The sequence below is a fragment of the Macrobrachium nipponense genome, chromosome 35 (assembly GCF_015104395.2).
Source record: "Macrobrachium nipponense isolate FS-2020 chromosome 35, ASM1510439v2, whole genome shotgun sequence".
NCBI lineage: Eukaryota > Metazoa > Arthropoda > Malacostraca > Decapoda > Palaemonidae > Macrobrachium > Macrobrachium nipponense.
The window spans coordinates 3,698,135-3,718,861 of record NC_061096.1 but is presented as its reverse complement, the minus strand read 5'-3'; the positions used below and the strand labels follow the sequence as shown (position 1 = coordinate 3,718,861).

Below are 20,727 nucleotides of genomic sequence, written 5' to 3'. Positions count from 1 at the left end.
TTTTGGTGGCGATGATTTCTGGTGGTGTTGATTTTTGGTGGTGATCTGAGCTTTTATGAGCCAATGGGATGGTGGTTGTGGTCTCACGGGTCTTTGTGGTATTATGGTTTTTGGCGGTGGTACTGGTTCATTGTGGCATTATGGTTTTTGGTGGTGGTACTGGTTCATTGTGGCATAATGGTTTTTGGCGGTGGTACTGGTTCATTGTGGCATTATGGTTTTTGGCGGTGGTACTGGTTCATTGTGGTTTTGTGGTTTCATGGTTTCTGGCAGTTTGCGGTTTTATAAGGTTATATTCACATGTATTACTTGGAGGATTTGCTGATGGTACTTTGGTAGTTAGTGGCTTTCTGGAGTTATATCCCACAGATGTGGTTTTCTTGCTGTTATATATTTTGGTGGTTATTTAAAATGGCTTAGTGTATTTAGCATGAGTCAGGATGTTTTATATTGGTGGTTATATAATGGAGGTGGATATTTTGTGGTATTAGTGAGGGTTAATGAGGTTTTGGTATCAGTGAGGATTAATGTAGTTTTGTGGTATTGGTGAGGTTTTGTGGTTTTGTGGTTTTATTTTGAGGTTAATGGTGATTCTGAGGTTTATGAGGTTAGTTAGACAGGGGAATGTGGCCATTTGCCAGTTTTTGGAATAAACAGGTAGTTTGGTGCTGACGACGTTGAGAGGCATCCAAAGTGAGACTATTGTTGATGTTTTCCTTTAGAGTTGGATACTCATAGGGTTTTCTTCTTTCTGGCATTTTAGATGATGATATTCAACTATGAGGAATTTAAAGTGGTTTTGCATGGACTGCTACTGATTTGTTTGTGGCTGTAATTTTTGTGTGTGAAGCAAACTACTTTTGGTAATATTGTGAAAAAGCCTAAATTATTCTTATTATCAGAAATCTATAACTGAGATTAAGGGGTGTTAGTGTTTTTTTTTACATAGGTTTTATTATGATGTATTATTTCTATAGAGGTTATAGGATTTATTTTGGGATACATAACATATATATGAGGGTCGAACTTTATATTTGCTGGAGATTAGGGGTTTTTATTGGTGCACTTATCAGATAAGGGGTTAATTGTTGTGTCACTTATTGATAAAAGTTTTTTCCAGTATTATTTAAAAGAGGTCAGTGGACAGAGATGATGTTTATTTTAATGACGTATTTAGGTTTTTAGTAATTGCTTATGAGGTTGGGTGTGTGTTAGTTTATGACAGATACTCATGTGAAAGTAGGATTTTCCTTTTAAAATACATAAACTTGCACAGACTTGTCAGGGTGTCAGTTAGAATTGTTCATGAAGAAACACTGGAACACAGTGACTTAAGAGAATTCCTAACTTAAACAACTTAGGATCTACTGTGCCAGATGTATGGTCTTCAACATTTCTGGGGCTAACCAGAGATCTATGATACTTCTATGAGGCGAGTGCAAGAAGCACTTGCATGGGAGTCACGGAATATTCAAGTTCAGCAACATAAGAGGCAGTTACGGGTCCTTCGTTGAAAGACGACGAATCTACCATTCATCAGCAAGGGTGTTTATAAAACACATGGGAACCACGAGGTGGTAAAAGTTCCGCCTGCACTGGAAACCATTATGGCTCCTCCACTAGAGGAGAACGGGGAAGACGATTTTTTCATCACAGAACTTTACAAAGTTCCAGTGATCACCGTTATGGTAGTGATAATGATGGTCACAATGTGCACTGCTGAGGCTGTCAAATTAGGATGTAGCTGACAGGGTAGGACACCAGCATCGGAAGTTGCCTTGAATCGTGTTGCAAGATAAACAATGAGGAAATATATACCAATAGCCGGTCAAGAAAGCACCACTAGTGGTGGCCGAGTCATCTTAAGCACACTGGAAATGATAATAATTAAAATTAGGGTCAACAGACTGTCACCAGCAGATTGGAATGTGCAGCAGCACAGTCACAAGTGTTATGGATAAACTTTAAGATAGCAAATTATTTGGTTCATGAGACGGAAAAGCAAAACACTGTCGGACTTCAGAGACGAGAGCTTGGGTGCTCATTTGACCCAGCTGCTGTCATGTAACCATGACATTAGAAAAATGCAGTTGTGTATGTTTGTTCGTGGGTCAAACAGGTCCCAGAACCGCGAAGACTAAAGTGCATGCGTGCGTTCGTACGACCATCAGCGAGCGTGAAAATGTAATACATTCTGATAGGGAATGATAATCGGGGAATTTTTAACACTGTAGACTCTTTGAGTGATCACCAGTGAGGAAAGCCCGAGGGGAGGCGCACAGAAGATCCATCAAGAAGGTAAATAGTGAAAAAGAACTGAAAAAACCTTTGATTTTCACATATACTCTGAAGGGAGCTGGAGTGCAGTGAAACACATTTAATATTTTTGTTGGATATTTATCCGTTCTTTTTTATTTTCTTTCTGATGATTGTGGTTTCTTTTATAGATGGATTCGGTTTGTCACCACAGAAAATGAATTCTGTAAGTGACAATTTTGTTTGGGAAAATACTGGTGAAGTCTTTGACAATAAGATAGTGGGTGACAGTTTTTAATCAAGATGGTGATTCGAGGAGTAATTGGGGTTCATTGTTTTGAGATTGTCCTATTCATTTTTCTTGTATTTCATGTTAGTTCTTTTGGGGAAATAAAGACTGTTTTAGTATCTCAGAGTTTGGTTTTTAGCCTAGAATGTAATAACTTCATTCAGCGGCAGAATTGCCAGTGGACACCAAGGTAGTTTTTGTTACCAATTAGTGATTTTTCTCTTTTAATTAAACAGTGACAATTATACCTTGATAATATATATATATATATATATATATATATATAAATATATATATATATATATATATATATATATATATATATATATATATATATATATATATATATATATTAGTGTGCATTCACATTCACATAAATCATGCTTTGAGGCAGCGGCTGCTGAAAATATCAAGTTACCGATTTTCAGCAAAGTATTTTAAGATGATGTTGCTAGCCATGCGCCCCTCTGTTAGCTGCATCCCACTAATTTGCTAAATTAAGGCGACTGAGTATCAGTTTGATTAAACAGGGCCAATAGGTATTTCTCACTGGACTACAAGACCCACTTATAAAACATACGCGTAAATAATAGACATTGTTTATCTCAAACTCTCTCTTAATTTTCATACTAATTTACCGTAGCATTTCAGTCTATCATATCTTGAACAATATTTTATATTAATTAGGTCTCATTAGTCATATGTATGTCTTAAAACACTTATGACAATCAGATGGATTGTGAATTGCAATAATTTGTTAACTAGTTAACTATAGTTTTCACTTGCTCAATCCCTCCCATCCTCATGCTGTACGTCTCAAAATTAGTTACTGTGGATAGTCAATAGTTCGCTTTTGAAAATAAAAGAAAGGGAAAATCTTGGGACTGAATGAATGAACTGAAGAGTACACAATATTAGACTAATTCGTTTGAAGTTAAGGGGAGACACATTTTGATCTCTGATTATCTAGTGCAAATATTTTTCCATTATATTTTTCACGGTGGTGGAAATGAAGTCAGAATTGCTGAGTATCGACATATGCTTAACAATCTTCCATTTATGTGTTGAGAGGAAGTTAACATATTTGTTGTTAATATCAAAGGAAAATGAGGGAGGAGTGGGTTAAACTTAGACTGTTGCAATTGTATCTATTTCTTTGCTGTGTCTACACTCTACACAGTATTTTTTAGTTGTAGATAACGTTTGATATTGTTTATTCCAGGGCATTCCGCAGTAACGAAAAGGCACGTACAAGTCACAGAACCAGAAACCAGAACAGCTTCGCATTGGGGACCAACTTTGATACAGGAAATGAAAAGACGATGTCACAGCTTTCCACGTGTCCTCGGGCAGTGCACTAGAATAGTACACAACTGTTTATACGTATCATCATGTTACTACTTAAAATAAATCTATTTAGTAGGAATAAATCATAAGGTCTATGGAGATTGTGTAAGGATTAACGATTTACATTGTTGACTAACGTACAAAAGTCTCAGTACTAGGTATTTCCATGCCTTCTTTTGTTTTTCGTTCATTGTAATTCTAGAGTTATCAAATGCCACAAAATTGTATACAATGAGTATACTAGGTTACAATGACTTCACACAACCTTTATCCCGTATCTATAAGGTGAGCTCATTGGCAAATCTCAATGGTTTCCAGTCAAATAAAGTAATAATTTTCATTATTTAGATTTCAAACTATTGCTGATTATCGTAGGCTTAATTAGCTTTTCAAAAGGTAAAAATTTTACTTCAGTTTGATCGACGGTCAATAGTTTAAGCCTTTACGCAATATCAAAATGATATTAGATATGATGAAACGGGAGACACTAATTTCATTTTAATAGATTATGTCATTGAATTTCATTTATATTAAATGATTTATAAGCTTTTCGATAATGTATAAATATCTAACTTAGTGTTACCGATGTAAGTTACTGATCTTTGTTTAGATTAGTGACTTTTTTTCCTCCAATATCGCGGAATATATTTTTCTTAAGTATCTCGTTCATCGGATACTTTGAGGTTGCATTTTTCTTCATTTTATTATTTGTTTTTACATAAAAAGCGCTGTAACTGTTTTTCAAGTTAGTCTTGAACCCCAAGTTCAACAATGTAAAACGTAGCGATCAATAGTAATGAAATCAAACTTTATGTATTGTTTTAATCTCATTGTTTTCATTGTAAGTAAATACAGTGTCATTACTTGTGACTGTAATATTAAGCTTTAGAATTAAGTTTCAACAGTGCTGACCCTGTTGACACCATCTCATGGAAAACGTTGTTAATCTTGAAATGTCCTTGTTTACATGATGTTAACGTTTCAGTTTATTGCAAATTCACACAAATCAGCTTTTCTTCTCCCGCGAGGTAATCCTTTCCTATTGGTTTTATGATTGATTGATCTGAATGTGCGCGACGGTGTATGTTTTCAAGGGACAACGTATTTTGTCTTTTTTTCAAAATTTCATTCAGTTGCAAATTCTTTGTTGTAATTTTGGATTGAGTAAAATGCGGCGAAACAGTTTACCAATTTCGGTTTTCAGTTACGTCGCTCTACTATGTCACTCTTGATTATTACGCAGTCCGTTCTAGTTTATGGTAATATTTGCCTTTGTGTGATACTACTATTCTCGGGTCTAATTAGATTTCAGTTTTGTTGTTAAGTAGGCCTTCCCATCTTTTCTGTTATGAGAATTTTTATATCAATTTAATGTCATTGTTCTGATTCAGGGACTATATTCATCATTTTATCATTCACACATTAATATTTTGGAGGCGCTTTTTTATAAACATCACTTTATATTTATTGTTTTAAAGTATCTTAGCATATTGTTAAATAAAAACACATTAAGCCTCTTGGTTGAGTGTTTTTAATTCAATGTTATTTTTGCTAAGTAAGGTTATAATTATATTCATTACTTAGGGAATCGTTTTTATTCATTTTATTGCTCATTTTCGGATTTCATTAAACTACTCCATTTTCAGAGTCATATGAGCATTCTTGATTCTACCTCTATTTTCTGAATTTGATGTTTGCTGCTCATCCTTTCTAAGATATTTCATAATTAAATTCAGTTATTTCTGCTATAAATCAATTCTTAAATTCTAAATTTGAATTTTATCTTCCACAAATTATTTCTTCGTATCTTATTGAGAATATTTCAACATTTGTTATATATATATATATATATATATATATATATATATATATATATATATATGTATATTATATATATATATATATATATATATATTATATATATATATATATATATATATATATATATATATATAATTCAATTTCGATATCATGAGTCTGTATTCTTCCGGTAAAGCCCTAATTAGTCACATTTTATTTTTGCTTCCGTCAGTCAATTTCCTTTTCCTTTTTATTAACCATGTTTCACAATTTTGTATCAAGTATCAAAATGTGTGCAGTCTTCCAGTAGTCTCAGATGTTCCATTTTCATTTGAGACTTTATTACTTCATCAATTATCAACAAATTAGAAATACATCTAACGTCAGTTTCCTCTGTTTAAATACTGTAATATCCGCTACGAAACTCAGTTTTTCAAAACCTACTCTCAATAAAATGTATTTTTTTCAATGCGGTTAACCTTTACGTGTCAACTGTACCATTTTACAGTAACACCAAATTTACAATAAATCCAACTATGTTTGCTAATTAGGGATTTGTCAAGTAATTCATCATGAATAACCAAGATAATATTTAGGTCAATATACTTGTCACTGGAGAGTTTTGAAATGGAGAAAGAAAAGCAGTTTGGAAAATATATTTTTTCCGTTTTGTGAAATCCCCATAGTTCTTAAGGTAAGCTATGTAGTACTGGCTTGACCACCGATATAAGACCGAACAATAAAATATTCAGTTTGATAATGGAACGGTGAATTATTTCACCCCACTTTTTCTTCAAGTGTGATTATTGCAATTTATTAATAGGAGTGAAATTTAAATATCCTCTCTATAAATATTTGACTTTTGAAGCAAAAACGTATTTACGCATATTCAGCATGCACCAAATGCTATATGGAAAATGTATGTAAATGTCTGTTAAAAATACGTCTTTTAGTCACATGCACAGTTATCCAACTTGAAAGTTCACCTAATAGTTTCTTGGCATGCCTCCAAATCTGAATCTGGAGTTCTTCTCGACCACAGCAGATTCTGATAAAATTTGTTTCTCTACAATAAGAGCCAGACTGAAAGTTCTTTCCTAGCCCTCACCAAAGTTCGACGGCAAGTTATTTCCTATCAAATTAACCTCAGAGAGGATTTTAAGTTCTATCCTTCCTCAAAAGAGTTCGACTGTAGGTACTTTCCTACACTACCATGTGATTTTATGAGTTCCTAACCATACCCAATGAAGGTTTCCTGGAATCCAGGCCCACAATCTTCCTCTTCCTCTTTTGTAAGTCCTCACAATTCGAAAGGTCCTTTTATCAGTCTTCCGCTGCCATCCTCACTCCAGCACGGATACTTTACCTAAGACTTTGAAAGATACACTTTCCCATATATCTCTTGAGCATATTCCAGGCAGCATTTAATTTTTTCCTGTTTTACTCCTCATTATTTTTATCTACATCATATCACATGGTGCTTCCTCTAACAGTTTTTTCCTATCAGATTTGTTAATTTTTTTTACGAAAAAACAATTTACTGCTCTGATGTTCTGAACTCTTTAAAGAGAATATACAAGTGGTTGTCGCATTTTTAATTCTTCCATTTTTACCCGTTCGCTGAACGATTCTTCAAGCCACTGGTGCCTTTCTTCCTCATGCCATGGGTGCAAACTCTTTCTCTTACTCTCTCTCTCTCTCTCTCTTTTTGCGTGTACTATATCACAAAAACTTCTATATGAAGATCGTACTCATCCGCACATGCACACGCGCAAATAATAAGTAAAAATATCGTTTAATAACCAATTCACTATGCCCAGAGAGGATCTTACAACCAAGGGGAATTGTAATAGATAAGGTATCCAAACCGACGAACATTTTCGAAACAACGACAGTCAATTACTTTGAAAATCAGATTGTCTAAGTTGCCCTATATCGCTGTTTCTTAACCCTTAAACGCCAAAGCGGTAAAAATCAAAACGTCCCCCGAATGCCGGAGCCGGTTTTGAGTGAGCGCAAAAGCGGAAAAAATATTTTTTCAAAAAATCACAGCGTGCTTAGTTTTGAAGATTAAGAGTTCATTTTTGGCTCCTTTTTTTGTCATTGTCTGACGTTTAGTATGCAATCATCAGAAATGAAAAATGATATCATTATCATATGTAAATAATGCGATATATGGTAGCAAAAAAAAATTCATACATAATTGTATTAAAATCACGCTGTGCAAAAAACGGTAAAAGCTAGCGAGTTTCTTTTTTTTCGTTGTATTGTACACTAAATTGCAATCATTTTGATATATAATACATTGTAAAACAATAAAAGCAACACCGGAAAAATGTCATCACAAAATGATGTACGAATTCGTAACGAGCGGACGTAAAAAAATGTTTTTTTCAAAAATTCACTGTAAATTTAAATATTGTTCTAGAGACTTCCAATTTATTTCAAAATAAATACAAATGATTGAATATTGCGATACTGTAAGAGTTTTAGATTAGAATTGCAGATTTTGACCATTTTGGACGAGTTAAATTTGACTGAATGTCAAAATTTTTATATATATATATTTTTATATGCACATATTTCGAAGATGAGAAAAGCTACAACATTCAATTATTTTTTATTGTATTTTTCATGAATTTGCGCACATTTTGATATAGAAACTCTATAAAACGGCTAATATGAAAAGGAGCAAATATTAGGATAATGCAATGTACACATTTCGGAGATTTTCGGCCGCGAAGCGGCGCGCGGAGGGAAGAAAAATTTTTTTTCAAAAATTCACCATAAATCACAATATTGTTCTAGAGACTTGAAATTTCTTTCAAAATGAAGATAAATGACTGGATATTACTAGGCCGTAAGAGTTTTAGCTTAAAATTCGGTTTTTGACCATTTTGGTTGCATCAAAGTTGACCGTACATAGTTTTTTTCCCAATCATCGTGATTTATATGCACATATTTCAGAAATGAGAAGAGCTAAAACATTTAATTATTTTTTATTGTTTTTTTCATGAATTTGCGCACATTTTAATATATAAAACTCTATAAAACGCCTAATATGAAAAGGAGCAAATATTAGGATAATGCGATGTACACATTTCGGAGATTTACGGCCGCGAAGCGGCGCGCGGAGGGAAGAAAAATATTTTTTGCAAAAATTCACCATAAATCACAATATTGTTCTAGAGACTTCAAAATTGTTTCAAAATGAAGATAAATGACTGAATATTACTAGGCCGTAAGAGTTTTAGCTTAAAATTGCGTTTTTTGACCATTTCGGTTACGTCAAAGTTGACCATACATAGTTTTTTTCCCAACCATCATGATTTGTATGCACATATTCCCGAAATGAGAAAAGCTAAAACATTAAATTATTTTTTATTGTATTTTTCATGAATTTGCGCACATTTTGATATATGAAACTCTATAAAACGGATAATATGAAAAGGAGCAAATATTAGGATAATGCGATGTACACATTTCGGAGACTTTCGGCCGCGAAGCGGCGCGCGGAGGGAAGAAAAATATTTTTTTCAAAAATTCACCATAAATCACAATATTGTTAGAGACTTCAAAATTGTTTCAAAATTAAGATAAATTACTGGATATTACTAGGCCGTAAGAGTTTTAGCCTAATATTACGTTTTTTGACCATTTTGGTTGCGTCAAAGTTGACCGTACGTAGTTTTTTTCCCAATCATCGTGATTTATATGCAGATATTTCAGAAATGAGAAAAGCTAAAACATTCAATTATTTTTTATTGTATTTTTCATGAATTTGCGCACATTTTGATATATGAAACCCTATAAAACGGCTAATATGAAAAGGAGCAAATATTAGGATAATGCGATGTACACATTTCGGAGATTTTTGGCCGCGAAGCGGCGTGCGGAGGGAAGAAAAATATTTTTTCAAAAATTCACCATAAATCACAATATTGTTCTAGAGACTTCGAATTTGTTTCAAAATGAAGATAAATGACTGAAGATTACTAGATTGTTATGTATTTTGCTTATCCAAAAATACCAACATAAAAAAAAATAAAGAAATATATATATATATATATATATATATATATATATATATATATATATATATATATATATATATATATATATATATATATATATATATATATATATATATATATATATATGTATGTATATATAGATGATATATATATATATATATATATATATATATATATATATATATATATATATATATATATATATATATAATGTATGTGTCTTTATTTATTACATTTTCCGATTTTGGTACGAATACATAAATAAAAGGAATGCAGGGGACACTTTTCTTTTTGCATACAATGAAATATCGTATTCATGCATAGATATGGAGATATAACAACTTGAAATAATAAATAAAAAAATAAATATAAAACAAATGCAGAATACTCACTCCTAATCCTGACTCTTCGTTCTATTCTTGTTTTCTCCCTCCTCCATTGAAGAGTCTTGCATTTTTTTCCTCTCGACATGACGAGGTACAGGTGGAGGAGGGAGACGCGCGCCCTTACGGCCGCTGGGATAGGGCGTGGTCCCGTGAGCCCTCCCCTGATCGCCGCTGAGTCGCACTCCAATAGAGACCGCACTGTGGTATTTGCGGTCACACTCCCCGAACCTGCATAGCTTGCAGGTGCGACAAAAGAACCGGGTGTCTCTCCTTCTGCCATTCATATGGCACATCCGGCACCGTTTCTGCCTGCGCCCTTCTAGGAGATCCAGTGTGATCCCCTGGCATCAGCCGACACGGAGGGTCCACTACCCGATGAGAAGGGGTGGTGAGGGCGGGGGCGGCAGCAGGGGCGGCGGAAGCAGGGGCGGCGGCAGCGGGCGGCGGCGGCAGCAGGGGCGTCAGCAGCAGGGGCGCGGCGGCAGCAGCTCAGCAGCAGGGGCGTCGGCAGCAGGGGCGGCGGCAGCAGGGGCGTCAGCAGCAGGGGCGTCGGCAGCAGGGGCGGCGGCAGCAGGGGCGTCGGCAGCAGGGGCGGCGGCAGCAGGGGCGTTGGCACCTCTATGACCGAAGTAGGCACCCCTTAGGTCTGCCCATTCCTGTACGGGGAGATCTACAGCTCGGGGCAGGGGGGCAGTGATGGAAGGCCACTCATCGGGATCAAAGTTGATGAGGGCATTCCCGGCTACCTCTAGGAACTGTATGTGGGACAACCTCGGAAGATTGTCACCGCGGTACCCACAGTACAGTATGTAGGCATTTTGGAGGGCCAACTGAAGGATGAATTTGAGGAGCTTTTGTGTCCACCTCCTGGTTCTCCTGGCGAAGGGATAATACTGGATGAGCTGATCAAAGAGATCAACTCCTCCCATGTGCCTGTTGTAGTGCCCAATGATGGTAGGGCGCTCTACACGAAACTCCTCATACACAACTCGGCCCTGTCGACGTGTCTTCTTCCGCTGCACGATCTCCTCTTGGACAGGTTCATGGCTCGCCGAAATCATGGGGACGAGTCGGACACCCTTCCAACAGATGACAAAGACAGCTCCCCTCCGCCGCAACTTTGTCTCTCCTCTTGCCAGATGTTGCGGATGGCTAGCGAACCTCTTGGGGGAATTCGGGGCCTCACGCACCAACCGAAGGGTACCACTGACGTGAACACCTGCTTCATACAGTTCCTTGGCCAGGGATACCGAGTTATAATAATTATCCATAAACAGGTGGTATCCCTGGTTATGGAAACGATCCACAAGCCCGAAAACAGTGTCACGCAACGTGGAGAAGACCCCAGAATACAGCGAAAAGTCCACGACGTAGCCAGTGTTGGCCTCGGTAATAAAAAAAAATTTCACGCCATATTTCTTCGGCTTCTTGGGGATATACACTTTGATGCTTAGACGTCCTTTGTAAGGCATCATCCCCTCATCCAAAGAAAGGTTCTTTCCAGGAATCACGAGAGTTATACAGCGTTCACGAATATAATCCAACACTGGGCGCACAAAAATGAGGCGATCAGAGTTATTCCGGGGTATGGCCCTTCAGTTGAAGGCGTTGAAATATCTGTCCAACGCCAGGAAAGTATCACGGGGCATAACGCCGGGCACATTGGGCGTACCTAAGAAAAAATTACGCCTCCAATATATCCTGACGTCGGAAGCAGGCAGCAATAAAAAAAAAACGTGGAGCTCCAAAAAAATGCGCCATATCAGGGAGGTTGCAACCCCGCCAATAATACGACAATGTCGTGCGCAGTTCATCACGGCAGTACCTGGCGTAGTCCGCCGTCTCTGCTACCAGGTACTCCAGCAATTCCCGCGTAAGGAAAAGCTGAACGAAACCCAGAGGAGTCAGGGGAACAGGTACGGTGAGGCCAGGATTTGCCGCGAATGGATGCATGTTAGGTGGTGTGGGGTCCTCTGTCCACCCATCCTCGCTTTCGGACGACCGAGATTCACCTTGGCTCGCGCGACTATCCGACCTTCTACGCGCGCATGAGTGCGGGTACGATTTCGAACACGAGACCCCCTCACTGGCCCATCTCCCTCACTCAAGCCTTCGCTTTCTGTATCATCATCATCATCGGCACGAAAACTTGAACCAAACTCATCATCCTCCCCCTCCTCAGATTCCCCCTCATACGCACTAAAACTACTGAATTCTAATTCACTTTCGGGATGTGAGCCTCGAACGGACATTGGGGGCAAATATTCGTCGTCATCACTATCATCGGGAGTTATGTCCTCATCACTTGACGACCATCCGCCATCAAAATGAGGACTTGCCACATGCTCTCTATCGAGCTCTGATAAATATTCGTCAATGTCCCTTGGTTGGAGCCCTCCCAAATTCCTACGAATGCCCCTAAGGACTGCCCGATGCTTCCTTGGGGTTACTAACGGCAAATGAGACACTTTAGAAGCACTTTCATCGACACGTGGTCGCACAGAACCGTTGAGGAGCAAGGTCAGGTTGGGTGCTTGGTCCTTCCCCAGCATCCAAGTCCAAAACTCTCCTAACACGTTCCCTTCCGACGGGTAAAACGCGCCTTTCGCGTTTCATACGACGTCCAGAAATCTCTACGAACGTCCTGTAGCAACACAAATGTATATATATATATATATATATATATATATATATATATATATATATATATATATATATATATATATATGTGTGTGTGTGGTGTGTGTGTGTGTGTGTGTGTGTGTGTATGTGTGTGTGTGTGTTTATGTAAATACACTTATACATACGTACTTATGCATTTTTATATATACAGGGTGTTTCGAAATTATAGCCCCCCCCTCTACAGCATAAACTAAAATTGATATGGACAAAAACAAAAGTAATTCAGAACAGGTATTTTTTTAAGTTTCTCTCTGAGTATTCAATATTTTGTGTGGCCTCCGTCTTTCTGTACCACAGCCTGCATTCTTGAGGGGTATGATTTCAGTAAATCGCAAAAAAGCTGAGACTCAAACTCCATTTCCCTGAGCACTTCAGTCACCTCTTTTCGGATGTCGTTGAGACTTGGTATACCATCATAGTTCAGTGTGTTCGCTTCAACATAATCCTTTAAGATACTACCAATGTTTTCACACCCATTAAGGTCAGGGGAGCTACCTGCAAATTCACTTGACGAGAAGAAATCGATACCACTGTTTCGAAGCAGCGCCTGTGTCTGAAGAGTCTTGAAACTTTATGCCCTATCATGCAAAAATGTGACTTCTTCAGCAGATAACACCTTTTCAGGATCTTTGAAGAAAGGAAATACTCCACAAGTAAGCAGTTTTTCTGAAGTATTCGCCATTCCATGACTGTCCTTTTTCTTTGATGATTCATATTAACCATTTGGCTGTGAAACAGAGAAAAATTCCCAAATATTCAGAAAATTTCACAATTTGGCGATAGCGCACATCATCGCTGATATCATCCAACTTTGTAGCCCAAATGATGTCATTTTTATGATTTGGCTTCCTGACTGTGTAAATGAAGAATTCATCTGCTGCGGCAATATGGAAAAAGTCAACTTCATCCCAATCTTTAAGAAATGAACCACAAAACCATACACGGTCTTCTCTCTGTTCCTGAATGATGTTGGGCTTGCTGATAACATGAAAGGGCTTGATACCAGATCTTTTCAACTCACGATATACAGCACTATAATTTCTCTTCTTTCCCGTTTTTGTTTCAAGTTCAAGCGCCAATTTACGTAAAGACTTTCTTGGTCTACCCACTGCCTCAACTATGATGTCTTTTGACTCCTGAGAAAGGACTTCAGGCCTTCCACGATTCTCACTCTATTTACAAAGACATTCCTATGGATTTTTGTTTCAGTTTCTTTTAACAAAAGATTCATCTCTTTTAATATATTTAGCTATCCAGGAACGTGAAATGAAGGGTGCGCCAGCATCCCTGGCCTCTCTGAAGGTTATAGCCTGGATTCCGTCAATCCATCTGATTTCCTCCGAGTCGTTAGTCATGGCTGTATCTAACTCTGTCACTCAGTCTGAAAATACAAGAAATGTAAAATGAAAAATAGCTTAATAGAAACTTAAGATAATGTACTTGGAGATAGGCTATAGCAGAAAACTTCATAACTTTCCATTTGTTCTGTGGAGGGGGTGGTTTTAATTTCGAAACACCTGGTGTATATATATATATATATATATATATATATATATATATATATATATATATATATATATATATATATATTTCGAGCTACAATGTCCTTTAATATCTAATTTGCTCTACCTCGGAATTAATATATTTTCATATATGCTTAACCGAAGGGGAATTTTTTCTCGATAATAGACTAGCCTGGACCGGGGCGCGAACCCACGGAGCCTTTCAAATCCAGGAACGTCAGTGAAGCTTTTACCCCTACTACACCACCGCGGTGGTGTTGTAGGTAAATGCTTCACTGACGTTCCTGGATTTGAAAGGCTCCGTGGGTTCGCGCCCCGGTCCAGGCAAGTCTATTATCGAGAAAAAATTCCCCTTCGGTTAAGCATATATGAAAATATGTTAATTCCGAGGTAGAGCGAATTAGATATTAAAGGATATTGTAGCTCGATATATGTATATGAATCACGGAAATGTGATATGACTTATATATATATATATATATATATATATATATATATATATATATATATATATATAATATATATATATATATATATACACTGGTGGTAAGTGCATAGACATATGTATATATTCATATTTACATATATATATATATATATATATATATATATATATATATATATATATATATATATATATATATATAAGTACATATTTATATATGTAGATGATCATATGTCTATATGTACTTAAATGTACACATGTGCATGTGACACTCCTTTATCTAAAAGCTTCCTCACCCATCTCTTTTTTTTCTTTCTTTTATCCCTCCTGGAGTGCATAATACTGCCAAGTAGAATACATAAGGCCTGTCCACACTAGGAAACATTGTTTGCTAACAAAGTTTGCAAACAATTTTTACCGCATATTTCTTTCCCTTCCAGAATGGAAAACATTTATTGTTTCTGTGTGTATATGTATATATACAAATGTATACATGTGCAATATATATATATATATATATATATATATATATATATACGTGTATATATATATATATATATATATATATATATATATATATATATATATATATATACGTGTATATATATATATATATATATATATATATATATATATATATATATATATATATATATATATATATATATATATATATATATATATATATATATATCGTGTATATATATACACGTATATACGTTTATACGTATATACGTGTATATATGTATATATGTATTTATTTTCAATTCCGCCAAAAGCAAACCAGCATGACTGTCTCCTTTTATAAATAGTTTGCAAACAGTTTGCACACATTGTTAGCAAATTTTGTTTGTAAACAATGTTTCCTAGTATGGACAGGCCTATAGGCTACTGCGCCAACAGATATCCTAACGACAAGTTACTGAGGTCTGGACAGGAAAGTTTGCATATTGTTCGGAAACAATTTGCAACTGTTTGAAAACAGTTTGCAAACAATTAACGCAAATAAATTTACAATAATCCTTATCTGAGTTAATGATTAAGAACTATGAATAGTCATAACACGAAAGGCCAATAATATGAAATCATGCACAAGTAGGGTGTCAAAAGGTATGGGTTATAGTTTTTTAAACAAATACAATGTAGGTGGAAATGAGGCTGATTATACATTGTGTTAGCTAAATGCATTAAAAGATAACAAAAAAAAAAAAAAATCAACTACAATGCAATGCACAGCATGTATATTACCAATGTCTCTCATTTTCCTCGGGGTTAAAACCCGATATCCTTTCTTTCCCACTCTTTAGTTGAATCGGCTTTTACAGAAAAATTTAGAGGGATACCAGAGCGCATCACTAAAAACCCAGTACTAGTTATAACCAGAAAATATTTGGTAATGACTATTGATCACAAAGCATGTTGCAAAAGTAGTAGAATAAAGACTAAAGGAAAACAGCATGTAGAAAAATTGAGTCCGTGATCAGTAACCTGAGAACGGATCAACAAGTGAGAAACTCACCGTGGATTATAAGACAAAAATAATCAACTCTGGGTTTTATGCAAACCCTGTAAATAAATCATTAACAGCAACATTACATTTGCAATAATTACAAATCCTAGAGTTAGAAAAAGCTACAAAATAACCACTTGGAATAGATTAAAACTTAAATAAGATTAAGAATGTACTGAAAAAACAAAACAACAGCACAGTGAAATGACAAAACCTGTCGATTATTTTTTATTAAACTTTTCTCAATTCGCTTACTTCTGTCAGGCTACTGGAAGCCCAGGCTGCTTTTGTCTTGTCTTGGAGAAATTGCATTGCTGAATACTAAATATATATATATATATATATATATATATATATATATATATATATATATATATATATATATATATATATATATATATCACAAGGCGGAGAGGTAAAGGCATGTCTCAGCGTACATAAGATTTATTGCCGACGTTTCACATCGCTTCGATGCATCTTCAAGGCTGGGGAATAGATAAGAATGCACACATATAAGACTTGTCACTAATTAAACACGGTACAATATTTAAAATTGGACACTGGAACACTAAAACATTTAAAATGTAAAAATTACTGTACAAAACACTAGGTTGGAGAAACAACCTACTAGAATAAAAGTTAGAAGGACAAGACCGGAAAAAAAGAACACACACAAAACTATACAGAAGACGAGAGACTGAAAACTGAAGTAAACAAACAATTAGGAAGGCTATGAGCAACTGAACTGACGAGGACTGGGCATTTAAATTCGGTACATTGGTTTTATTTTGATCGAAATGAATTCTAGTGTTAAAAGCTTTTAATACTATAATCCATTTTAATCAAAAGCCATGTACCGAATTTAAAATTTAAATGCCCAGTCCTCGTCAGTTCAGTTGATCATAGCCTAACTACTTGTTTGTTTACTTCAGTTCTCAGTCTCTCGTCTTCTGTATAGTTTTGTGTGTGTCTGTGTGTGTGTGTGTGTGTTTTTCCCCGGTCTTGTCCTTCAGTCACTCTCTTACTTTTACTTTGGTAGGTTGTTTTTACATTTTAAATGTTTTAGTGTCCGATTTTGAATATTGTACCTTGTTTTCTTAGTGACAAGTCTTATATGTGTGCATTCTTATCAATTCCCCAGCCTTGAAGATGCATCGAAGCGATGTGAAACGTCGGCAATAAATCTTATATAAGCTGAGACATGCCTTTATCTCTCCGCCTTGTTATATTTGTAGGGCTTGAGTCCCCCTACTAGTCTTCTATATATATATATATATATATATATATATATATATATATATATATATATATATATATATGTATATATATATATATATATATATTATATATATATATATATATATATATATATATATATATCACACACATATATATATATATATATATATATATATATATATATATATATATATATATATATATATATATACACACACACACACACACACACTATATATATATATATATATATATATATATATATATATATATATATATATATATATATATATATATATATATATATATATATATATATATATATATATATTAAGTATGTATGTATAACTGAATCACAAAAGTTTGGAACGTGATAAATCCATAAATAAAGGTATAAGCCACGAAGGAAAAATAAACAACGGTGTTTCTGCAAGATCTTTCGACTCAACGTCCTTTACTCAGCAGACAAACTGACTTACATGAGGAATTGACAGTACAGGAAGGGTCATATAACTGACAGATAGGGATTATAAGGAATTAGTACCTAGAATCCGGCACACCTTGAGAATGAGTAACCTTTCCAAACAAGCATAAACGTGGGTACAATTTAAAAACAAAAACATTAAGCCCAACTGCTCAGACACAGGGAGAAGACAATCAAAGGATTATACAGGGCGACAGCTGACCAATTCAGATCTTTGGTAAAAAAAAACTTATTCACAAAACATTTAACATGCATATACAACGAAGATATCTCTAAGGCAACTAATTTCCATTTAGTCTGTAATTATATCTTGGAGGTCATTCTTAAACATGTTAGAAATACAAGGGTCTAAATGAAACAGGCCACGACTAATATTAAAATTATAATGGGAAGTAAGTTGTATTATGGCAGATTCTAAAAGATTTCGTGATAAGACATCTTTTGATCTTGCAATTACTGAACTACCAATCCAATTTATCCGGTGGTTGTTTTCACTTAAATGAATGAATATTGCATTAGATGTTTGCCCAATTTTTACAGAATATTTATGCTGGTTTAATCTTACTTCTAAGCCCTTGCTCGACTGTCCGAAATAAAAAGAGGGGCAGTCCATACATGGAATTTTATATATTATGTTGTTGCTTTCCCTGGGGCCATTTTTTATTAACATTCCTTTTAGTGTGTTACTATAGGAAAAAACAAGGTTGACCTTAAAGGCTTTGCTTTTAACAATGATTTAATGGTTTCAAATCTGTTAAAATAAGGCAAACTGAGAATGTTCTTAGAATTTTCTTTCTCCGTGTTACACTATAACACTTTTTGTGGGCTTTATTACAACAAATATCTAATATATGTGAAGGATAACATAAATCTTTCCCTATTTTTCTTATGTATTCAATTTCTTGATCCAAATATTGAGGACTGACAATGCGCAATGTTCGTAAAAACATAGCAGAAAAAAATGATATTTTGATGTTAAGATGGTGGCCTGAATAGAAATGAACATAAGTTAAGTTGTTGGTTGGTTTCCTATAAATACTGAATTTACATTGAAATGGTTCTTTATGGATCAAAACATCTAAGAAAGGGAGGCAATTGTCTTTTTCCAACTCTTGAGTAAACTTAATCGATGGTACCTGGTTATTTAATTTTGAGAGTAAATCATGTACAACAATACCAGGAGGCAGAACAGCTAAAATATCATCAACATATCTATACCACATTACAGGAATATAAATGATATTAGGTAAGTAGCGTTTTTCAAAGAATTCCATGCACAACTTTGAGAGGAGTGGTGATAAGGTGTTGCCCATTGCCATGCCAAATATTTGTTGATAAAATTCACCGTTGAATATAAACTTATAATCACAAATGCACAACCTAGTGAGGGAAATAATGTGTCTTATAGGTAGAGGTAATTCATGCTGAGTTAGTTCATTACTAAGATATTCTAAAATAGAGTCTATAGGGACTTTAGTAAAAAGAGAACATACATCAAAACTAACGAATCTATCAGTAGGGCAAAGAGAAATTTTGTTTAATTTATCAACTAAATCTAGAGAAATATATATATATATGAGAATCGGAGATGGTTCCAAGTAACGGGGACAAGATCTTAGTGATATATTTCGAAAATTTATATGAAATTGAACCAACAGTACAGATAATGGGCCGTGACTTATACCTTTATATATATATATATATATATATAATATATATATATATATATATATATATATATATATATATATATATATATATATATGTGTGTAATAATATATATATATATATATATATATATATATATATATATATATATATATATATATATATATATATATTATATATATATATATATATATATATATATATATATATATATATATATATATATATATATACATATATGAATAATTATTACATCACCGTGATTCCCATAAATCATTCAAGCTACAAATGTCCTTTAATATCTAATTCACTCTACCTTGGAATTGATATATTTTCATATACGTATGTACCGAAGGGGAATTTTTAGTTAATAATAATTTCGTCCCCTCATGGGATTGAACCACCGTCCAGTGGACGGGAACAAAATCAGGACGACCCGTGGGTCAAAACGTTCGAATTGGCTAATATGGTTGAGGGGGTTTCATATCGATTCTAATTACGAAAAACACCGAGTTCGACGGTGATTTGTAATGGTCAGAATCGTTATAAACTTATTAGCCTCTCTGTTGGCCGACTTGATAACGTCACTGGCCGTCCTGATTTCGATCCCGTCCACTGAACGGTGGTTCGATCCCATGAGGGGACGAAATTATTATGAACTAAAAATTCCCCTTCGGTACATATATGAAAATATATCAATTCCGAGGTAGAGCGAATTAGATATTAAAGGATATTTGTAGCTCGAATGATATATATATATATATATATATATATATATATATATATATATATATATATATATATATATATATATATATATGGGTGTGTATTGGAAGAGTGACATTTCGAAAGAGTGACATAACAAAAGAGTGACAAACCTGAACAAAAAATCATAAGAGTGACATAACAAAAGAGTGACGATTCTGGAAAAAAATTCAAAAGAGTGACAAATATGAAAATATGCAAACGTAACGGAAAAGTGACAAGTTAGCGATATATTATCGGGATCTTAAAGAACTCTCACTCACTCACTCACACAAACACACACTCTCTCTCTCTCTTTG

The 20,727-nt window shown here is 34.8% G+C and overlaps 1 protein-coding gene across 1 annotated transcript; it reads left to right on the top strand.

The window, feature by feature from the left end:
- The first annotated feature begins 10,195 nt into the window (after window positions 1-10,195).
- LOC135208175 (keratin, type II cytoskeletal 2 epidermal-like) lies at window positions 10,196-10,736 on the top strand. Its single transcript, XM_064240311.1, has 2 exons — window positions 10,196-10,203; window positions 10,349-10,736. The coding sequence occupies exons 1-2, from the start codon at window positions 10,196-10,198 to the stop codon at window positions 10,734-10,736; spliced, it is 396 nt and encodes a 131-aa protein (XP_064096381.1).
- Window positions 10,737-20,727: the final 9,991 nt, after the last annotated feature.